The 16091-nt window shown below is 64.1% G+C and overlaps 1 protein-coding gene across 1 annotated transcript in view; it reads right to left on the reverse strand.

The window, feature by feature from the left end:
- Nucleotides 1-16091, reverse strand: part of HUWE1 (HECT, UBA and WWE domain containing E3 ubiquitin protein ligase 1) — a 56112-nt gene that overhangs the window by 10748 nt on the left and 29273 nt on the right. Inside the window, 23 exon segments of the mRNA XM_041406330.1 lie at nucleotides 632-759; nucleotides 835-1037; nucleotides 1782-1914; nucleotides 2121-2277; nucleotides 2358-2464; nucleotides 3129-3585; nucleotides 4179-4746; nucleotides 5771-5873; nucleotides 7094-7382; nucleotides 8725-8936; nucleotides 9435-9568; nucleotides 9705-9921; nucleotides 10035-10155; nucleotides 10157-10248; nucleotides 11007-11055; nucleotides 11145-11293; nucleotides 12067-12156; nucleotides 12765-12943; nucleotides 13655-13883; nucleotides 14577-14748; nucleotides 15126-15259; nucleotides 15495-15593; nucleotides 15975-16050. Of these exon segments, the coding sequence (XP_041262264.1) occupies nucleotides 632-759; nucleotides 835-1037; nucleotides 1782-1914; nucleotides 2121-2277; nucleotides 2358-2464; nucleotides 3129-3585; nucleotides 4179-4746; nucleotides 5771-5873; nucleotides 7094-7382; nucleotides 8725-8936; nucleotides 9435-9568; nucleotides 9705-9921; nucleotides 10035-10155; nucleotides 10157-10248; nucleotides 11007-11055; nucleotides 11145-11293; nucleotides 12067-12156; nucleotides 12765-12943; nucleotides 13655-13883; nucleotides 14577-14748; nucleotides 15126-15259; nucleotides 15495-15593; nucleotides 15975-16050 (4098 nt within the window).

Raw genomic sequence — 16091 nt, forward strand, 5'->3', positions numbered from 1 at the left:
TCTGGGGGGGGATGGGGAGAGGGAGGAAGAGGAGGAGGGGGGGGGAAGGAGGGGGAGAGTGATAATGAAGATGGAAGAGGATGAAGGAGGAGGATGAGGATGATGATGATGGGGATGAGCAGAAGGAAGGCTGTGGGGGAGTGGAGGCAGGAGGGGTGAGGAAGAGGATGAGGAGGGGATGGGAGAATGAGGATGAGGCTGAGGAGGGTCAGGGATGGGAGGATGAGGGGGAACAGGAGGAAGAGCAGGAGAGGAGGAAGGGGCAGGACAAGGATGAGGGGGGCTGAGGAGGGGGTGGTGAGGATGATGAGGATGGGAGGGCCAGCGAGGCTGAGGAGGACAAGGAGGAGGTGAGGATGATGGGGATGATGAGGAGGAAGGGTTAAGGATGACGAGAAGGGGATGAGGATGACGAGAAGGGGGCGAGGATGATGAGAAGGGGGCGAGGATGATGAGGAGGGGGCGAGGATGATGAGAAGGGGATGAGGATGATGAGAAGGGAATGAGGATGATAAGGAGGGGAAGGCCAGGAAGGCCGAGGATGACGAGGAGGAAGCCGAAGAGGCCAGGACAGGGCGCACAGAAGCGGGAGGAAGAGCAGGGCAGGGTGGAGGAAGGCGGCCGTGCTAACCGTGTCTCCCTGCTGCCGCCTCCGGGCCCTCTGGCCCTCACGTACCATTTGTATGATGGCGTCGGCCTCGGCCTCCAGCTGCCGGACGGCGGCCTGGATGCTGCCGGCCGCCCCCAGCCCCGCGGCGCCTGCGGGCACAGCGCGGTCAGCGGTCAGCACGGACAGCGCTCAGCGGTCAGCGGGGTGGCCGGAGCGGCCCTTACCCAGCCGGCCGGGCTGCTTGGCCTTGCGGTGCGCCCGGCGCGTGTCGTCGCGCAGCTGGATGATGACCTGCAGCACGCGCAGGAAGAAGCGCTGCGTGGACGTCTTGGAGGTCAGCACGGACATGGAGGGCAGCTGCAGCTCCCGGCCGCCCAGAGCGCGCTTCTGAGACGCCACGATGACCACGCTCTCGGCCGTGTCGAAGCTGGGGGGGACAGGACAGGGGTCAGGGGTCAAGGGGGGAGCAGAGGAATGGCAGGGACAGTGGTCAGTGGTGAGGAGCAGGGGGAGTGGGCAGTGGTCATCAAAAGGGGCAACAGGGAATGGGCAGTGGTCATCAGCGGGACATCAGGGAGCGGTCATCAGGAGGGACAACAGGGAATGGGCAGTGGTCATCAGCGGGACATCAGGGAGTGGTCAGCAGGAGGGACAACAGGGAATGGGCAGTGGTCATCAGCGGGACATCAGGGAGCGGTCATCAGGAGGGACAACAGGGAATGGGCAGTGGTCATCAGCAGGGACAAGGCAAAGTGGGCAGTGGTCATCAGTGGAGAACAGGGGGAGTGGGCAGTGGTCATCAGGGGGAATGGGTAGTGGTCATCAAAAGGGACAACAGAGAGTGGGCTGTGGTCAGCAGCAGGGACAAGGAGGAATGGGCAGTGGTCATTAGTGGGGACCAGGGGGAATAGCCAGTGGTCATCAGTGGGACAGCAGGGAGTGGGCAGTGGTCATCAAAAGGGACAACAGGGAATGGGCAGTGGTCATCAGCGAATTGCAGGACAGCGGTCAGCAGCGGGGACAACGGGGAATGGTGGCACAATGGTCATCATCAGGGACCTCAGACAAGGACAGGAGGGGTCAGTGGTGCCCAGGACAGGGACAGGAGGTGTCACCGTGCCCAGGACAGGGACAGCAGCCACGCCAGGCCCCAGGGGGAGCGGGCACTCACCGGCTCTGCATTTTGCCCTTGAGCTTGGCGCTGGGGGGCTGCTCCTCGGGGAGCCCCTCGGGGGACGGGGCCTCGAGCTGTGCCCGCCGCTGCTGCTCCAGGTTGTACTCACGGAGCTCGGCCAGCAGCGTCCCTGGGTGGGGGGGTTGGCACGGGCTGGGACCCCGCTGACCACCCCCACTGACCACAGGGCACACTCCCAGCCCACCCACTCGGGAACTCCCCCCACCAGTCAGGTGGCCCAGACCCTTTCCAAGACCCCCCTCACACAGGGCCCCCCACCCCAGAGCCCCCCTCACCACTTGGGTGGCTCAGACCTCCCTCAGGACCCCCCCTCACCGATCTGGCGGCACAGGGCCCCCCCCAGCTGCCGGGCCCCGCTGAGCAGCAGCCGCAGCACCGTGTCCCTTGTCCCCGCGTCCCCCCGTGACAGCTGCAGCAGGACGTTGGCCGCGTCCTCCAGCCCCTCCTCCGAGCACGAGTGTGATGTCAGCACCTGGGGGCAGCACAGGGGGGAGTTGGGGACACCTGGGGACAGCAGGACACCCCCCATGCCCAGCCCGGCCCCCCCGGTACCTCCACGGAGAGCTGGAGCTGGCTCTCGGTCAGGCCCGTGGCCGCCAGCCGGGGGTCGGAGCCACCCTCGGGGACCTTGGCAGGGGACTTGGAGCTCTTGGCAGGGGCTGGGGACAGCAGGGACACAGCGGTGGGGGTGGTGGCAGTGGGTGGGAGATGCCACCGAGATGCCACCCCCACCCTGCCCAGGCTGCTCCCTGTGCTGTTGTGACATCCTGTCACCATGTCCCATCCCTGTCCCCATCCCCATGTCCCCCTCCCCTTTCCAATGCCCTCATCTGTTCCCATGTCCCCATCTCCACATTCCCACCCCGTCCCTGTCCCCATCCTTGACCCCTGTCCCCATCCCTGTCCCCCTGTTCCCATTCCCTGTTGCCCTGTCCCCATCCCTATCCCCATTTGCTGTCCCCCGTTCCCATTTCCCATCCCTTGTCCCCATCCCTATCCCCATTTACTGTCCCCCTGTCCCCAACACCCCGTCCTCCTGTCCCTATCCCCATCCCCCTGTCCTCATCCCCCTGGTCCCTGTTCCCCTGTCCCTGTCCCCACCCCTGTTCCTGTCTCCCTGTCTCCATCCCCATCTCTGTCCCTGTTCACACCCCTGTTCCTGTCTCCCTGTCCCCATCCCTGTCCCCATCCCCATCCCTGTCCTCCTGTCCCTATCCCCATCCCCCTGTCCTCATCCCACTGTCCCTGTCCCCATCCCTGTCCCTGTCCCCACCCCTGTTCCTGTCTCCCTGTCCCCATCCCTGTCCCCATCCCCACACTCACCTGCGGTTCCTCCAGCCGTGGCCGCTCCTCCTCCGTTGCCCCCCTGTCCCGGGGGGCTCCCGGGCGCTGCGGCCGCCCCCGTCCCTGTCCCTGTCCCTGTCCCACCGCCTCCAGCGGGCGGGGCGGGCGCGGGGGGGGCGGGGGCTCCGTTCTGGGGCGCTGTCCCCCCCTCGCCGGCCTTGCCCCCCTCGGGGAGGGCGATGGAGATGAGGGACAGGAGGCGCAGCAGCTTCTCGGTGAGGAGGGGGCTGCGGCGGATGACGCCGTGGGACAGCATGTTCATCAGCTGCCCCAGCGGCGACGCCTCCAGGCCCCCCCCGGCCGCCTCGGGCTCGGGGCCCCCAAAAGGGGGGAAAAGAGGGCAAGGGCTGCCCCCGGATTTGGGGGGGCCGCGGTCACGCTCCGGGTCGGTGGCGGGGTCTCGGCCTCGTTGTTGGGTGAAGTGGCTGGGGAAGACCTGGGTGGGGGGACAGGGGGTGTCAGGGGGATGCTGATGACCCCAAAACCATCCCAAAACTACCCCGGAGTCCCCTGTGCCCCTCTATCCCAGGAGGCCTCAGTCATGCCCAGGCCCCCCACAGGTTTTGGGGATCATCTCCCCGCCAGGTGATGCTACCTGTGCAACTGAGAGGGACCCCAAGTGTGGGGAGGGGTCCTCAGTTGTGCCCCCCAGGTGTGGGAATGTTCCAGTGCCCCCCCCAGTTTTCTCCAGTGACCCCCAGAGGCCCCCAGCTACCCTTTAACGTGCCCTGGTGCACCCCAAAATGTGCCCCACAAAACCTCCCAGGTTCAAGGAACCTCCCAGAAACCCAAAAAGGGTCTCTACCATTAGAAAACTTCACCTGGAGATCCCCAAACCACCCAATAATGCGCCAAAAACCTTCCAGAATCCTCCCAGAAACCCAATTATGCTCCCCAATTTCCCCTGAACAGCCCCAAACCACCCCTTAACGTGCCAAAAACCTTCCAGAAACCTACCCAAAAACCCAAGAACTCTCCCCAATTTCCCCTGAAGAACCCCAAACACCCCACCTTCCCAGCATCCCCCACCTTGGCCAGCTGGATGAGGGTGTCCAGCACGTGCCGGCACACCACGGGCGCGGCCTGGGGGTGGATGTGGACGGCGGAGCCAGCGGCCGCCGCGTGTTTCTCCGTGTGCTTGCGGCCGGGCACGCGCTGGATCTGGAAGATGTTGGTCCTGCAGCCCAAGGCCGCGTCCATGGACACGGAGAGCCAGGACAGCTGCCCGGAGCTGCGCGATTCCATGCGGTGCAGCAGGTCCAACCCGCGCGGCTCCGCGGCCGAGCCGGGCCCGGCGCGGCTTCCGCCGCCTCGGCCCCGCGGCCGCTCCTCGGAGCCCGGCCCGGGGGTCCCGCGGGGGGTCTCGAGGCACAGCTCGCTCTCGCTGCTGCGCTGCAGGATGGACAGCAGGCTGCGGACCACCCAGCCCCGCGTGGGAGCGTGGTAGCAGAGGTTGCGCAGGACGCGGTGCAGGCGGCTGGTGTTCAGCTTGGGCTCGTCCACGAAGAGCAGCACCAGCAGGCAGGACAGAGCCTCGTGGTCCAGCAGCAGCCGCCCACGCAGGCGCAGCAGGCTGTCCACGCTGCTGCCCGCCGGCCTGGGGATGGGGGACAGCCAGGAGTGACCCAAAGTGACCCAAACCAGACCCCAAACTGACCCAAAACAGACCCTGAACTGTCCTGTCCACACTGCTCCTGCTGGACTGGGGATGGGGGATAGTAAGGAGTGACCCAAAGTGACCCAAACCAGACCCCAAAGGGCCCTGTCCACGCTGCTGCCTGCCGGCCTGGGGATGGGGGATAGCCAAGAGTGACCCAAAGTGCCCCAAAACAGACCCCACACTGGCCCAAACCAGACCCCAAAGGGCCCTGTCCACGCTGCTGCCTGCCGGCCTGGGGATGGGGGATAGCCAAGAGTGACCCAAAGTGCCCCAAAACAGACCCCACACTGGCCCAAACCAGACCCCAAAGGGCCCTGTCCACGCTGCTGCCTGCCGGCCTGGGGATGGGGGATAGCCAAGAGTGACCCAAAGTGCCCCAAAACAGACCCCACACTGGCCCAAACCAGACCCCAAAGTGCCCTGTCCACACTGCTCCTGCTAGCCTGGGGATGGGGGATAGCCAGGAGTGACCCAAAGTGACCCAAAACAGACCCCAAACTGGCCCAAACCAGACCCCAAAGTGCCCTGTCCACACTGCTGCCCGCTGGCCGGGGGTTGGGGGATAGCCAGGAGTGACCCAAAGTGACCCAAAACAGACCCCAAACTGGCCCAAACCACACCTCAAAGTGCTCTGTCCATGCTGCTGCCCACCAGCCTGAGAGGACAACTGAGACTGACCCCAAACTGACCAAAACCGACCCCAAACTGACCAAAACTGCCCCCAAACTGACCAAAACTGACCCCAAACTGACCTAAACCGACCCCAAACTGCCCTGTCCACTCTGCTGCCTGCTGGCCTGGGGACACGGTTATACCCAAATTGATCCAAAACTGACCCCAAACCAACCCCAAAATGACCCTTAAACTGACCCCAAACAGTCCCAGACACCCCCTACCCTCTCAGGCTGTCACCCCCCAAGCCAGAGCTGTGCCCCCACAGCTGTGCTCCAGCCCCACTGACCTGCTGTGGGTGCCGGTGCCCCCCATGTGGAAGGTGCCCCCCCTCTGCACCGCCAGCCGCGTGTACTGAACGCCCCGGTTCCCGCTGAGCCGGCTGGTGAACGCTGCGGGGACAGAGACAGGGACACCGGTGTCACACAGCAGGGACATGGCACGGCCTGGGGACACTGGGAACGGGTCACACACTGGGGACACGTTACACACTGGGGACACCAGGGATGTGTCACACAGCAGGGACATGGCACGGACTGGGGACACTGGGAACACGTCACACACTGGGGACACCAGGGATGTGTCACACAGCAGGGACATGGCACGGACTGGGGACACTGGGAACACGTCACACACTGGGGACACCAGGGATGTGTCACACACCAGGGACATGGCATGGACTGGGGACACTCAGGATGTGTCACACACCAGGGACACTGGGGACACGTCACACAGCAGGGTCAGGGATGTGTCACACAACGAGGACAGTGGGGATTTGTCACACACTGAGGACGTGTCACACACTGGGGACACGTTACACACTGGGGACACCAGGGATTTGTCACACACTGGGGACACGTTACACACTGGGGACACCAGGGATTTGTCACACACTGGGGACATGTTACACACTGGGGACACCAGGGATTTGTCACACACTGAGGACACGTCACACAGCAGGGACACTGGGGACACTGGCGATGTGTCACACAGTGGGGATGCCAGGAATGTGTCACACACGGGGGACAGGGGGAGATGGGAGAGAATCAGGATGGGGACACAGGGAATGGGGGGGCAGAGGGAACTGGGAGGGACTGAAGGAATTGTGGGGACAGAGAATTGGGGACGACACAGAATTGGAGACGCAGGGAATTGGGGAGGGGGGCAGAAGGAATTGTGGGGGACAGAGAAAATTGGGGGGGGGCAGAGGGAATTGGAGCGGCAGAGAGAATTATGGGGGACACAGAGGGAACTGTGGGGGACAGAAGCATTTAGGGGGACACAGAAAGAATTGTGGGGGACACAGAGGGATTTGGGGGGACACAGAGGGATTCAGGGGACAGAGAGAATTGAGGGGAACACAGAGGGAACTGTGGGGGACAGAAGGACTTGGGGGGACACAGAAAGATTTGGGGGGACACAAAGGAATTGTGGGGGACACAGAGGGATTTGGGGGGACACAGAGGGATTTGAGGGGACACAGAGAGATTTGGCGAGCAGAGGGAACTGGGGGGGACAGAAGGATTTGGAGGGACACAGAAGGAATTGTGGGGGACACGGATTTGTGGGGACACAGAGGGATTTGGGGGGCAGCAGGACAGGTCCCCCTCACCGGGGCTGCGCAGGATGGCCGAGAGCGCCGAGGTGCTGGAGTGGCCGAAGAGGCGCTCGTGCATGAGCTGCCGCTGCCGCGCCTCCTGCTCGCGCCGCAGCGCCTGCGCCTCGGCCGCGATGTCCGGCGGCATCACGGCCAGCACCGAGTCCTCCATGTCCTCCAGCACCGAGCGCCGCAGCTCGGACGGCAGCGTCTGGATGAACGTCACCGGGTCCATGGGCGCGTCCGAGCCCGTGGCCTGAGCCAGCTCCCGCCGCTGCTGCTCCGCCCGCTGCTGCGCCAGCACCTGTGGGGGACAGCGCTGGGACACGGCCGGGACCGCGGGGACACGGCCCGAGAGAGCACGTCCACATGGGGATGTGTCCCAAAGAGGCCACGCCCTGAGAGACCACGCCCCAAAGAGGCCACGCCCCTATGGGGATGTGTCCCAAGGAGGCCATACCCTGAGAGACCACGCCCCAAAGAGGCCACGCCCCTATGGGGATGTGTCCCAAGGAGGCCACGCCCTGAGAGGCCACACCCCAAAGAGGCCACGCCCCTATGGGGATGTGTCCCAAGGAGGCCATACCCTGAGATACCTTGCCCCAAAGAGGCCACGCCCCTATGGGGATGTGTCCCAAGGAGGCCACACCTTGAGAGGCCACGCCCCAAAGAGGCCACACTCCGCCCTGAGAGACCCCAAAGAGGCCACGCCCCTATGGGGATGTGTCCCAAGGAGGCCACGCCTTGAGAGGCCACGCCCCAAAGAGGCCACACTCTGTGAGACCACATCCCAAAGAGGCCACGCCCCTATGGGGATGTGTCCCAAGGAGGCCATACCCTGAGATACCTTGCCCCAAAGAGGCCACGCCCCTATGGGGATGTGTCCCAAGGAGGCCACGCCCTGAGAGACCACGCCCCAAAGAGGCCACACTCTTGAGTGACCACGCCTCAGAGGCCACATTCCTATGGGGACATGTCCCAAAGAGGCCACACCCCTAAGGGGACACACCCTAAAGAAGCCACACCCCAAGAGGCCACATCCCTAAGGGGACATGTCCCAAAGAGGCCACACCCCCAAGGGGACACATACCAAAGAGGCAACACCCTGAGAGACCATGCCCTCATGTGTACACACCCCAAAGAGGCCACACCCCCATGGGGACACACCCCAAAGAGGCCACACCCCAAAGAGGGCACACCCCCATGGGGACACACCCCAAAGGGGCCACACCCCAAAGAGGGCACACCCCCATGGGGACACACCCCAAAGAGGCCACACCCCAAAGAGGGCACACCCCCATGGGGACACACCCCAAAGAGGCCACACCCCAAAGAGGGCACACCCCCATGGGGACACACCCCAAAGAGGCCACACCCCAAAGAGGGCACACCCCCATGGGGACACACCCCAAAGAGGCCACACCCCAAAGAGAGCACACCCCCATGGGGACACACCCCAAAGAGCTCACACCTCATAGACACACCCCAAAGAGGCCATGTCCCCATATGGACACACCCTAAAAGGCCACACCCCAGGAGGCCACACCTCTATGTGGACACACCCCAAAGAGGCCACACCCACCCTGTAACCCTACCCCAAGACCACACCCAAGCTGTAGCCCTGCCCACACCATGACCACACCCACCTCCTCCTGGATGGCCGGGGGCAGCGCCGCCAGGAACTCGGGGCTGACCTCGGTGAGGCCGGGGTTGGCCACCACGGGCGGGGCGGGGCTGGCGGTGGGCGGGGCCCGTGCAGGTGGGCGGATCCCCAGCTGGTTCTGCAGCACCTCCCGCCGGATGTCGTCAGGCAGCGCCGCCAGGAAGGACGGGTCCACGCCCTCGGGGAGGCTGATCCCTGTGACATGTTGGGGACACGTTGGGGACACCCTAGGGAAAGGACTGGGACCTTCCAGGGATGCCATGAAAATCCCTGGAACTCCCAGGGATGCCCCTAAAAGCCTTTGGAGACACCCTGACATCCCTCAGGGACAGCCCTAAAAACTTCTGGGGACACACTGAAATCTCCCAGGGACACCCCTAAATAACCCCACGGGGACAGGGGATTCTGGAAGGTGACAGAGGGAACATGGAACGGCAAGGGGGAGTGGCACTGACCAGCCAGAGGGGTCACAGGACCGGCCACAGGGGACACAGGGGTGCCACTGACCAGTGACAGGGGACACAGAGGTGTCACTGACCAGTGACAGGGGACACAGGGGTGTCACTGACTGGTGACAGGGGACACAGGGGTGCCACTGACCAGTGACAGGGGACACAGGGGTGTCACTGATCACTGACAGGGGACACAGGGGTGCCACTGACCAGTGACAGGGGACACAGGGGTGTCACTGACCGGCCAGCGGATCCTCCTCCTCGCTGCTGGTGGATGGCAGAGGCTCCTCCAGGATCCCCCGCGAGTCGGCGCCGGAAATGGCCCCGGCCGAGTCCCGGGTGGATGAACTCTCCGAGGATGAGGCGGGGGGGGAGCTGGGGGTGACATCACAGAGCTGTGACATCAACGAGGGGGGCCACTCCAAAACCATGAACCCCCCAAAATCATGACCCCCCCCCCCCAAAACACTTCCCCCATCGACAGAGCAGGGGAGGAAGGGGAAGCTCTCACCTATCGTCCGGAGGCTGAGCGGTGTCAGGGGGGGCGGGAGGGGGTCCTTGGGGGGTTCCAGGAGGGTTTTGGGGGGCTGTTGGGGCAGGGGGAGCCCCCCCAGACTCTTCCAAGGTGCAGGAAGCCAAACTCGAGGTGTCCATGGGGGACCCCTCCAGCTGGCTGCTCACGGCCGTCAGCGCGTCCGAGTCCTCCGCCCGCTCTGGGGACAGCGACGCTGGGGGGGGACAGGACACTGGAGCCCCCCCAGTCTGGGGAGAGTTCCCCCCACCCCAAAAAGGAGAAAACCCCCAAAAATCCAGGGGATCCCCCCAAAACCTGAGCACTTACTGATGGTGGGGGCGGGTGACAGCTCCATCTGAGTGGCCTCGGCGTCTTGGGGGGGTCGTCCGGGCCCCCCCTCTTCGTGCTCGGGGGGCTGGGGGGGGCGAGCAGGGATTTGGGGGGCTCCTGGGGGGTCTCGAGGCGGTCGGCGTCGGTTCCAGCATCACCAGTGTCCGGTGGGGACCGGGAGGGGGGGTCTCTCCCGGGGTCCCGCTGTGTTCTGGGAGGGGGGGGTGGGACACACGCAGGGATCAACACTGGGAGGAAACCCAGAAATTTGGGAGCCCCTCCCACTCCTCACCCCAAAACCTCCCTTTCTTCCCCATTTTGGGGAATCCCAGACACCCAGATGTGCCCTAAAAATGAGAGGGGGGTCCCCAGTGGGGATAGGAGAAGGTGTGGGGGGGAAGGAGACTTATTTTGGGGAGGAAGGAGGCAATTTGGGCTGGGAGAAAACAATTTATGGGGACGAGAAAATCTGGGGGGAGGAGACAATGTAGGGGTGGAGACAATTTTGGGGGTGGGGAGGAAACAATTTAGGGCAGGGCACATCCCACCCCTAGACCTAAACCACCCCCCAAATTCCATCAACTCCTAAAACTCTCCATTCAACCCCTCCCCAAAAGCCCAAAAAAAAACCTTTTAACTCCCCAAAACCACCAGATTTCCCCATTTTAACCCCACCCCGCCCCCATCCTGGATGTGCTGGTGGGGTGAGTGGATCTCTAACCCCCCTCCCCCACCGCTGCAGCCCCCCCGGGACCCCCGGGACCCCCCGGCTCCGGCGGCGCGCGCCGCGCGAGGAAGACAGTAGAATGTATAGTTATCTCCGAGACGGGGGTGTGACCCTCCAACTATACAATCTACTACCTCAGCCCGCGCGGCGCCAGCTCCAGGGGGGGATTCGGGGGTTTTTTTGGGGGGGGGTCCGGTGTCTGAAAGGTTTGGGGGGTGTCCAGGTGAGCTGGGGGGATTTACCTGGGGGGGTGACGTCGGCCGAAGCGGGGCCGGCTTTGGACGCAGCGTCCTGCGGGAGATGGGAAGGTGGGGAATGAAGGAGGGACCCTTCCCCCCATCCCGGGGAGGTTTTTGGGGGTTTTTTTGGGGGTCTCTCACCTGGGTCTCTGCCCCGTCCTTGTCCTCGGGACCTCGCTCGGCGCCTTTGGCCTCGTCCTCGGCCGCCTGGCGCCGGCGCTTCTCGCGCCGCTCGTCCAGCTCCTCGTCCCGCAGCGCCTCCAGCCGGGCCAGGATGGGCACCTTGACCACTGGGGGAGGGAAAATGGGGGGGTTTGGGGTGTGTGGGACCCCCAGGATGGGCACCTCGATCATTTTGGGGGGAAATGGGGGGGGTTGGGGTGTGTGGGATCCCCAGGATTGGCACCTTGACCACTGGAAGGCGGAAGTCAGGGGGCTTGGGGTGTGTGGGACCCCCAGGATGGGCACCTCGATCATTTTGGGGGGAAATGGGGGGGTTTGGGGTGTGTGGGACCCCCAGGATGGGCACCTTGATCATTTTGGGGGGAAATGGGGGGGTTTGGAGTGTGTGGGATCCCCAGGATGGGCACCTTGACCACTGGAAGGCGGAAATCAGGGGGCTTGGGGTGTGTGGGACGCCCAGGATGGGCACCTTGACCACTGGGGGAGGGAAAATGGGGGGGTTTGGGGTGTGTGGGACGCCCAGGATGGGCACCTTCACCACTGGAAGGCGGAAGTCAGGGGGCTTGGGGTGTGTGGGACGCCCAGGATGGGCACCTTCACCACTGGAAGGCGGAAGTCAGGGGGCTTGGGGTGTGTGGGACGCCCAGGATGGGCACCTTGCCCACTGGAAGGGGGAATGGGGGGGTTTGGGGTGTGTGGGACCCCCTTGACCACTGCGGGGGGCAACTAGCGGGGTTTGGGACCCTTGGGATGGGTACCTTGACCACTGGAGGAGAAGAAAGGGTGAGGCTTGGGAGCCTGGGGGCTGCCCGAGGCAAGGGGGGATCTGGGGGGTCCCAGGGGTCTGGGGGTTGCCCAGGGGGGCCCCGGGGGGTCTCACCAGACACGCAGTCGTGCATGCTCTCGGCGTCCAGGACCTTGCACTCCTCGGTCCAGCGCGTCAGGGCCGTGGGGATGCTGGACAGGGTCCCTGGGGGGGGGATGGGAGCTTTGGAGGCTGCAGAGGCCCCGCCCCCCAAGTGGGACCACGCCCATCTCAGCCCACCCACCCCAAGACTGTCAATCAGCCAAGCCCACTTCTCCTCAGACCACACCCCATTAAGCCCCACCCCTTTCCCACAGATTCCTTAAACCCCACCCACCACACCCCTTTAAGCCCCACCCCTTCCCAACAGACCACACCCCTTAAGCCACACCTCCTCTTATGGCTCCGCCCCTGCTGTGTCCCTGTGTCTGTGTTTTGGGGGGTCTCTCCCCGTCCCCGTGTCCCCAGGTGTCTCCCAGGTGCTCAGGTGTGCCAACTCACCTGCCTGGCTGTGGGTGTCCTCTCCCCATGTCCCAGGTGTGCCCAGGTGTGTGCCCAGGTGTGCCCACTCGCCTGCCTGGCTGTGGGTATCCCCTCCCCATGTCCCAGGTATCCCCAGGTGTGTCCACTCGCCTGCCTGACTGTGGGTGTCCCCTCCCCATGTCCCAGGTGTCCCCAGGTGTGCCCAGGTGTGCCCACTCGCCTGCCTGGCTGTGGGTGTCCCCTCCCCATGTCCCAGGTGTCCCCAGGTGTGCCCAGGTGTGCCCACTCGCCTGCCTGGCTGCCCGCGCTGCCCTGCTCGTGGAAGAAGTCGTCCAGCAGCTCATCGTCGGAGCGGGCGATGATGTGCACGTCCTCGTTGCCCACCAGCAGCCGCGCCCGGCCCCGGCTCTGCAGCGGGAGGCTGCTGCTCAGCTGCAGGATGTCTGCGGCCGCCGAGGGGCCCAGGAGCCTGGGGAGGGGGCACAGGGGGCATTCATGGGGGTGTTGGGGGGTTCAGGGGGGTGTGGGACCCCCAGCTGGGGGCACAGCCTGGCTGCTGCTCAGCTGCAGGATGTCTGCGGCCGCCGAGGGGCCCAGGAGCCTGGGGAGGGGGCACAGGGGGCATTCATGGGGGTGTTGGGGGGTTCAGGGGGGTGTGGGACCCCCAGCTGGGGGCACAGCCTGGCTGCTGCTCAGCTGCAGGATGTCTGCGGCCGCCGAGGGGCCCAGGAGCCTGGGGAGGGGGCACAGGGGGCATTCATGGGGGTGTTGGGGGGTTTCAGGGGGGGTGTCAGACCCCAGGTGGGGTTGTGAGACCCCCAGCTGGGGCTGTGGGACCCCAGGGAGGGGCTGTGGCACAAGCCCAGGTAGTGGATGGGGATTCCCAGGGGGTTTTGGTGACCCCAAGGGGGTTTGGGGGTGTTCCCTGGGGAGTCTGGTGACGACAAGGGATCTCTGGAAATTCCCAGCAGTGGTCACTCACTGCTGCAGGATCAGGGGGGGATTGGGGATGTTCCCTGGGGGGGTTTGGGTGACCTCAAGGGGGTTTGGGGATGGTCCCAGGGGCGTTTGGATGACCCCAAGAGGGTTTTAATATGTACTAAAATCCTTTTGGGTGTTCCCTGGGGGGGTCTGGGTGACCACAAGGGGTCTCTGGCCACTGCCAGCAGCGGTCACTCACCGCTGCAGGATCAGGGGGGGGTTTGGCTGCCGCGCCCCCGGGTAGTGCACGTGGATGGTGTGGCCGGCGTTGGCCGTGAGCTGCCGCAGCGTGCGCTGGCTCCGGCCGAGCCCCTGGGCCAGGCGGGCGCCCCCCGGGCCGGCCCCCAGCCCCAGCCCCCCGTGCTCCGCGTGCCGCACCAGCAGAGGGTGGCTGGCGGGGATGTTCCCGGGGGACGGCGGGATGTCGGCTGGAATGGGGAAACGGGGGGTCAGACACCCCAAAAACCATGGGGAGGGGAAAAAACAGGGGGTCAGATACCCCAAAAAACCATGGGGAGGGGAAAAACAGGGACGCAGACACCCCAAAAACCAGGGGGAGGGAAGAAACAGGGACTCAGACACCCCAAAAACCAGGGGGAGGGAAGAAACAGGGACTCAGACACCCCAAAAACCAGGGGGAGGGAAGAAACAGGGACTCAGACACCCCAAAAACCAGGGGGAGGGAAGAAACAGGGACTCAGACACCCCAAAAACCAGGGGGAGGGAAGAAACAGGGACTCAGACACCCCAAAAACCAGGGGGAGGGAAGAAACAGGGACTCAGACACCCCAAAAACCAGGGGGAGGGAAGAAACAGGGACTCAGACACCCCAAAAACCATGGGGGGGGGAAAAAACAGGGGGTCAGACATCCCAAAAAACCATGGGGAGGGAAGAAACAGGGACTCAGACACCCCAAAAACCAGGGGGAGGAATTGGAGGAAGCACCTCAAAAACCACAGGGAGGAATTGGGAAAAACCCCAAAAACCACAGGAAAGGGAGAAATTCCCAATTCCTTCACAGTCCTCCCAGTGCCCCCCAGTTCCTCCCAGTGCCCCCCAGTTCCTCCCAGTCCCCTCCCAGTGCCCCCCAGTCCCCTCCCAGTCCCTCCCAGTGCCGTACTGGGGCTGGAGAACATGTTGTCAAACTCGATGATGAGATCGTCGTCGCGGTCGAAGCGCTCGAAGCGCACGAGGGGCGAGGCGTTCATGTCGGGGTAATCCTCGTCCAGCTCCATCTCCGAGCCATCATCATCATCCTCCTCCTCCTCACCTTCCTCACCCTCCTCATCGTCCTGGCAGGGCCCGCCAGGGGGTCAGCAGGCCCCAAATTAAGGGGTTTTGGCCCAAAATAGCCTTCCCTGACCCAAACATTTTAACCAAAAACAGAACTCCTGACCCAAAATTGGGGGTACCCTGACCCAAAATAGCACCCCCTGCCCCAAAACTGGGGGCATCCTGACACAAAACAGGGCACCCTGACCCCCAAAATGGGGGTACCCCGACCCCAAATGACACCCCCAGACCCAAAATTGGGGGCAGCTTGACCCAAAACAGAACACCCCAACCCCAAAAGCCACACCCTGACCCCAAAACACAGCTACAGAGAAGACCCTGTTATTTTGGGGGCATCCCTGAGTTTTGGGGGAGCCCTCAGCACCCCACCCCCCACCTGATCATCCTCATCCTCCTCTTCCTCCTCCTCCTCCTCATCCTGGCTGTCGTCCTCATCCTCATTGCTGCCACTGCTGTCCTCCTCCTGCGTGTGCTCCTCCTCATCCTCGGGGTCCAGGATGTTCATGGAATCTGTGGGGAGGGGAGAGAGGGGGTCTGTAGGACCCTGAGACCCCCCTGGGGACACCCCCAAATCCCCGACCCAAATTTGCCCCCTGATCCCATAGGGAGCCCAATGCCCCCAAGGTCACTCCAGCCCTGCGCCCCCCACCAGAGCCCTGGGGACCTCTCAGTCCCTTCCCAGTGCCTCCCAGTCTCTCCCAGTCTCTCCCAGTTCCTCCCAGTTCCTACCCAAGCCTGTGCCCACCTTCACGGTTGGCCTGCAGCGTGGAGGCCTGGCTGAGGTTGGACGGAGCCTCGTCCATCAGAACGTCCTCCTGTGACTCGTCCTCGGCCGAGCGGCTCACTGGGGACAGGGGACACGGCCGGGGGTCAGCCTGATGGCCAGGGGTCACCCTGATGTCCAACTGTCACCCCAGTGTCCAGGGGGTCATCCTGATGTCCTGGGAGTCACCCTGCTGTCCAGTGGTCACCCTGCTGCCCAGCGGTCACTCTGCTGTCCAGCACTTTACTGTCCAGTGGTCACCCCAATGCCCAGTGGTCACTCCACTGCCCAGTGGTCACTCTGCTGCCCAGCGGTCACCCCAATGCCCAGCGGTCACTCTGCTGTCCAGCACTCTACTGTCCAGTGGTCACCCTAGTGTGCAGTGGTCACCCCACTGCCCAGTGGTCACTCCACTGCCCAGTGGTCACTCTGCTGCCCAGTGGTCACTCCGCTGTCCCTCACCGATGATGGTGCTGTTGCCGTCGGCGCCGTCCCTCTCCAGCAGCTCATCGATGAGATCCTCCAGCTCATTCTCCACCTGGGGAGGGGGCACAGGGGGGGTTTGGGGGGTGCTTGGGG

This window comes from Onychostruthus taczanowskii, unplaced genomic scaffold (genome assembly GCF_017590055.1).
Source record: "Onychostruthus taczanowskii isolate IOZ18803 unplaced genomic scaffold, ASM1759005v1 scaffold249, whole genome shotgun sequence".
NCBI classification, from domain to species: domain Eukaryota; kingdom Metazoa; phylum Chordata; class Aves; order Passeriformes; family Passeridae; genus Onychostruthus; species Onychostruthus taczanowskii.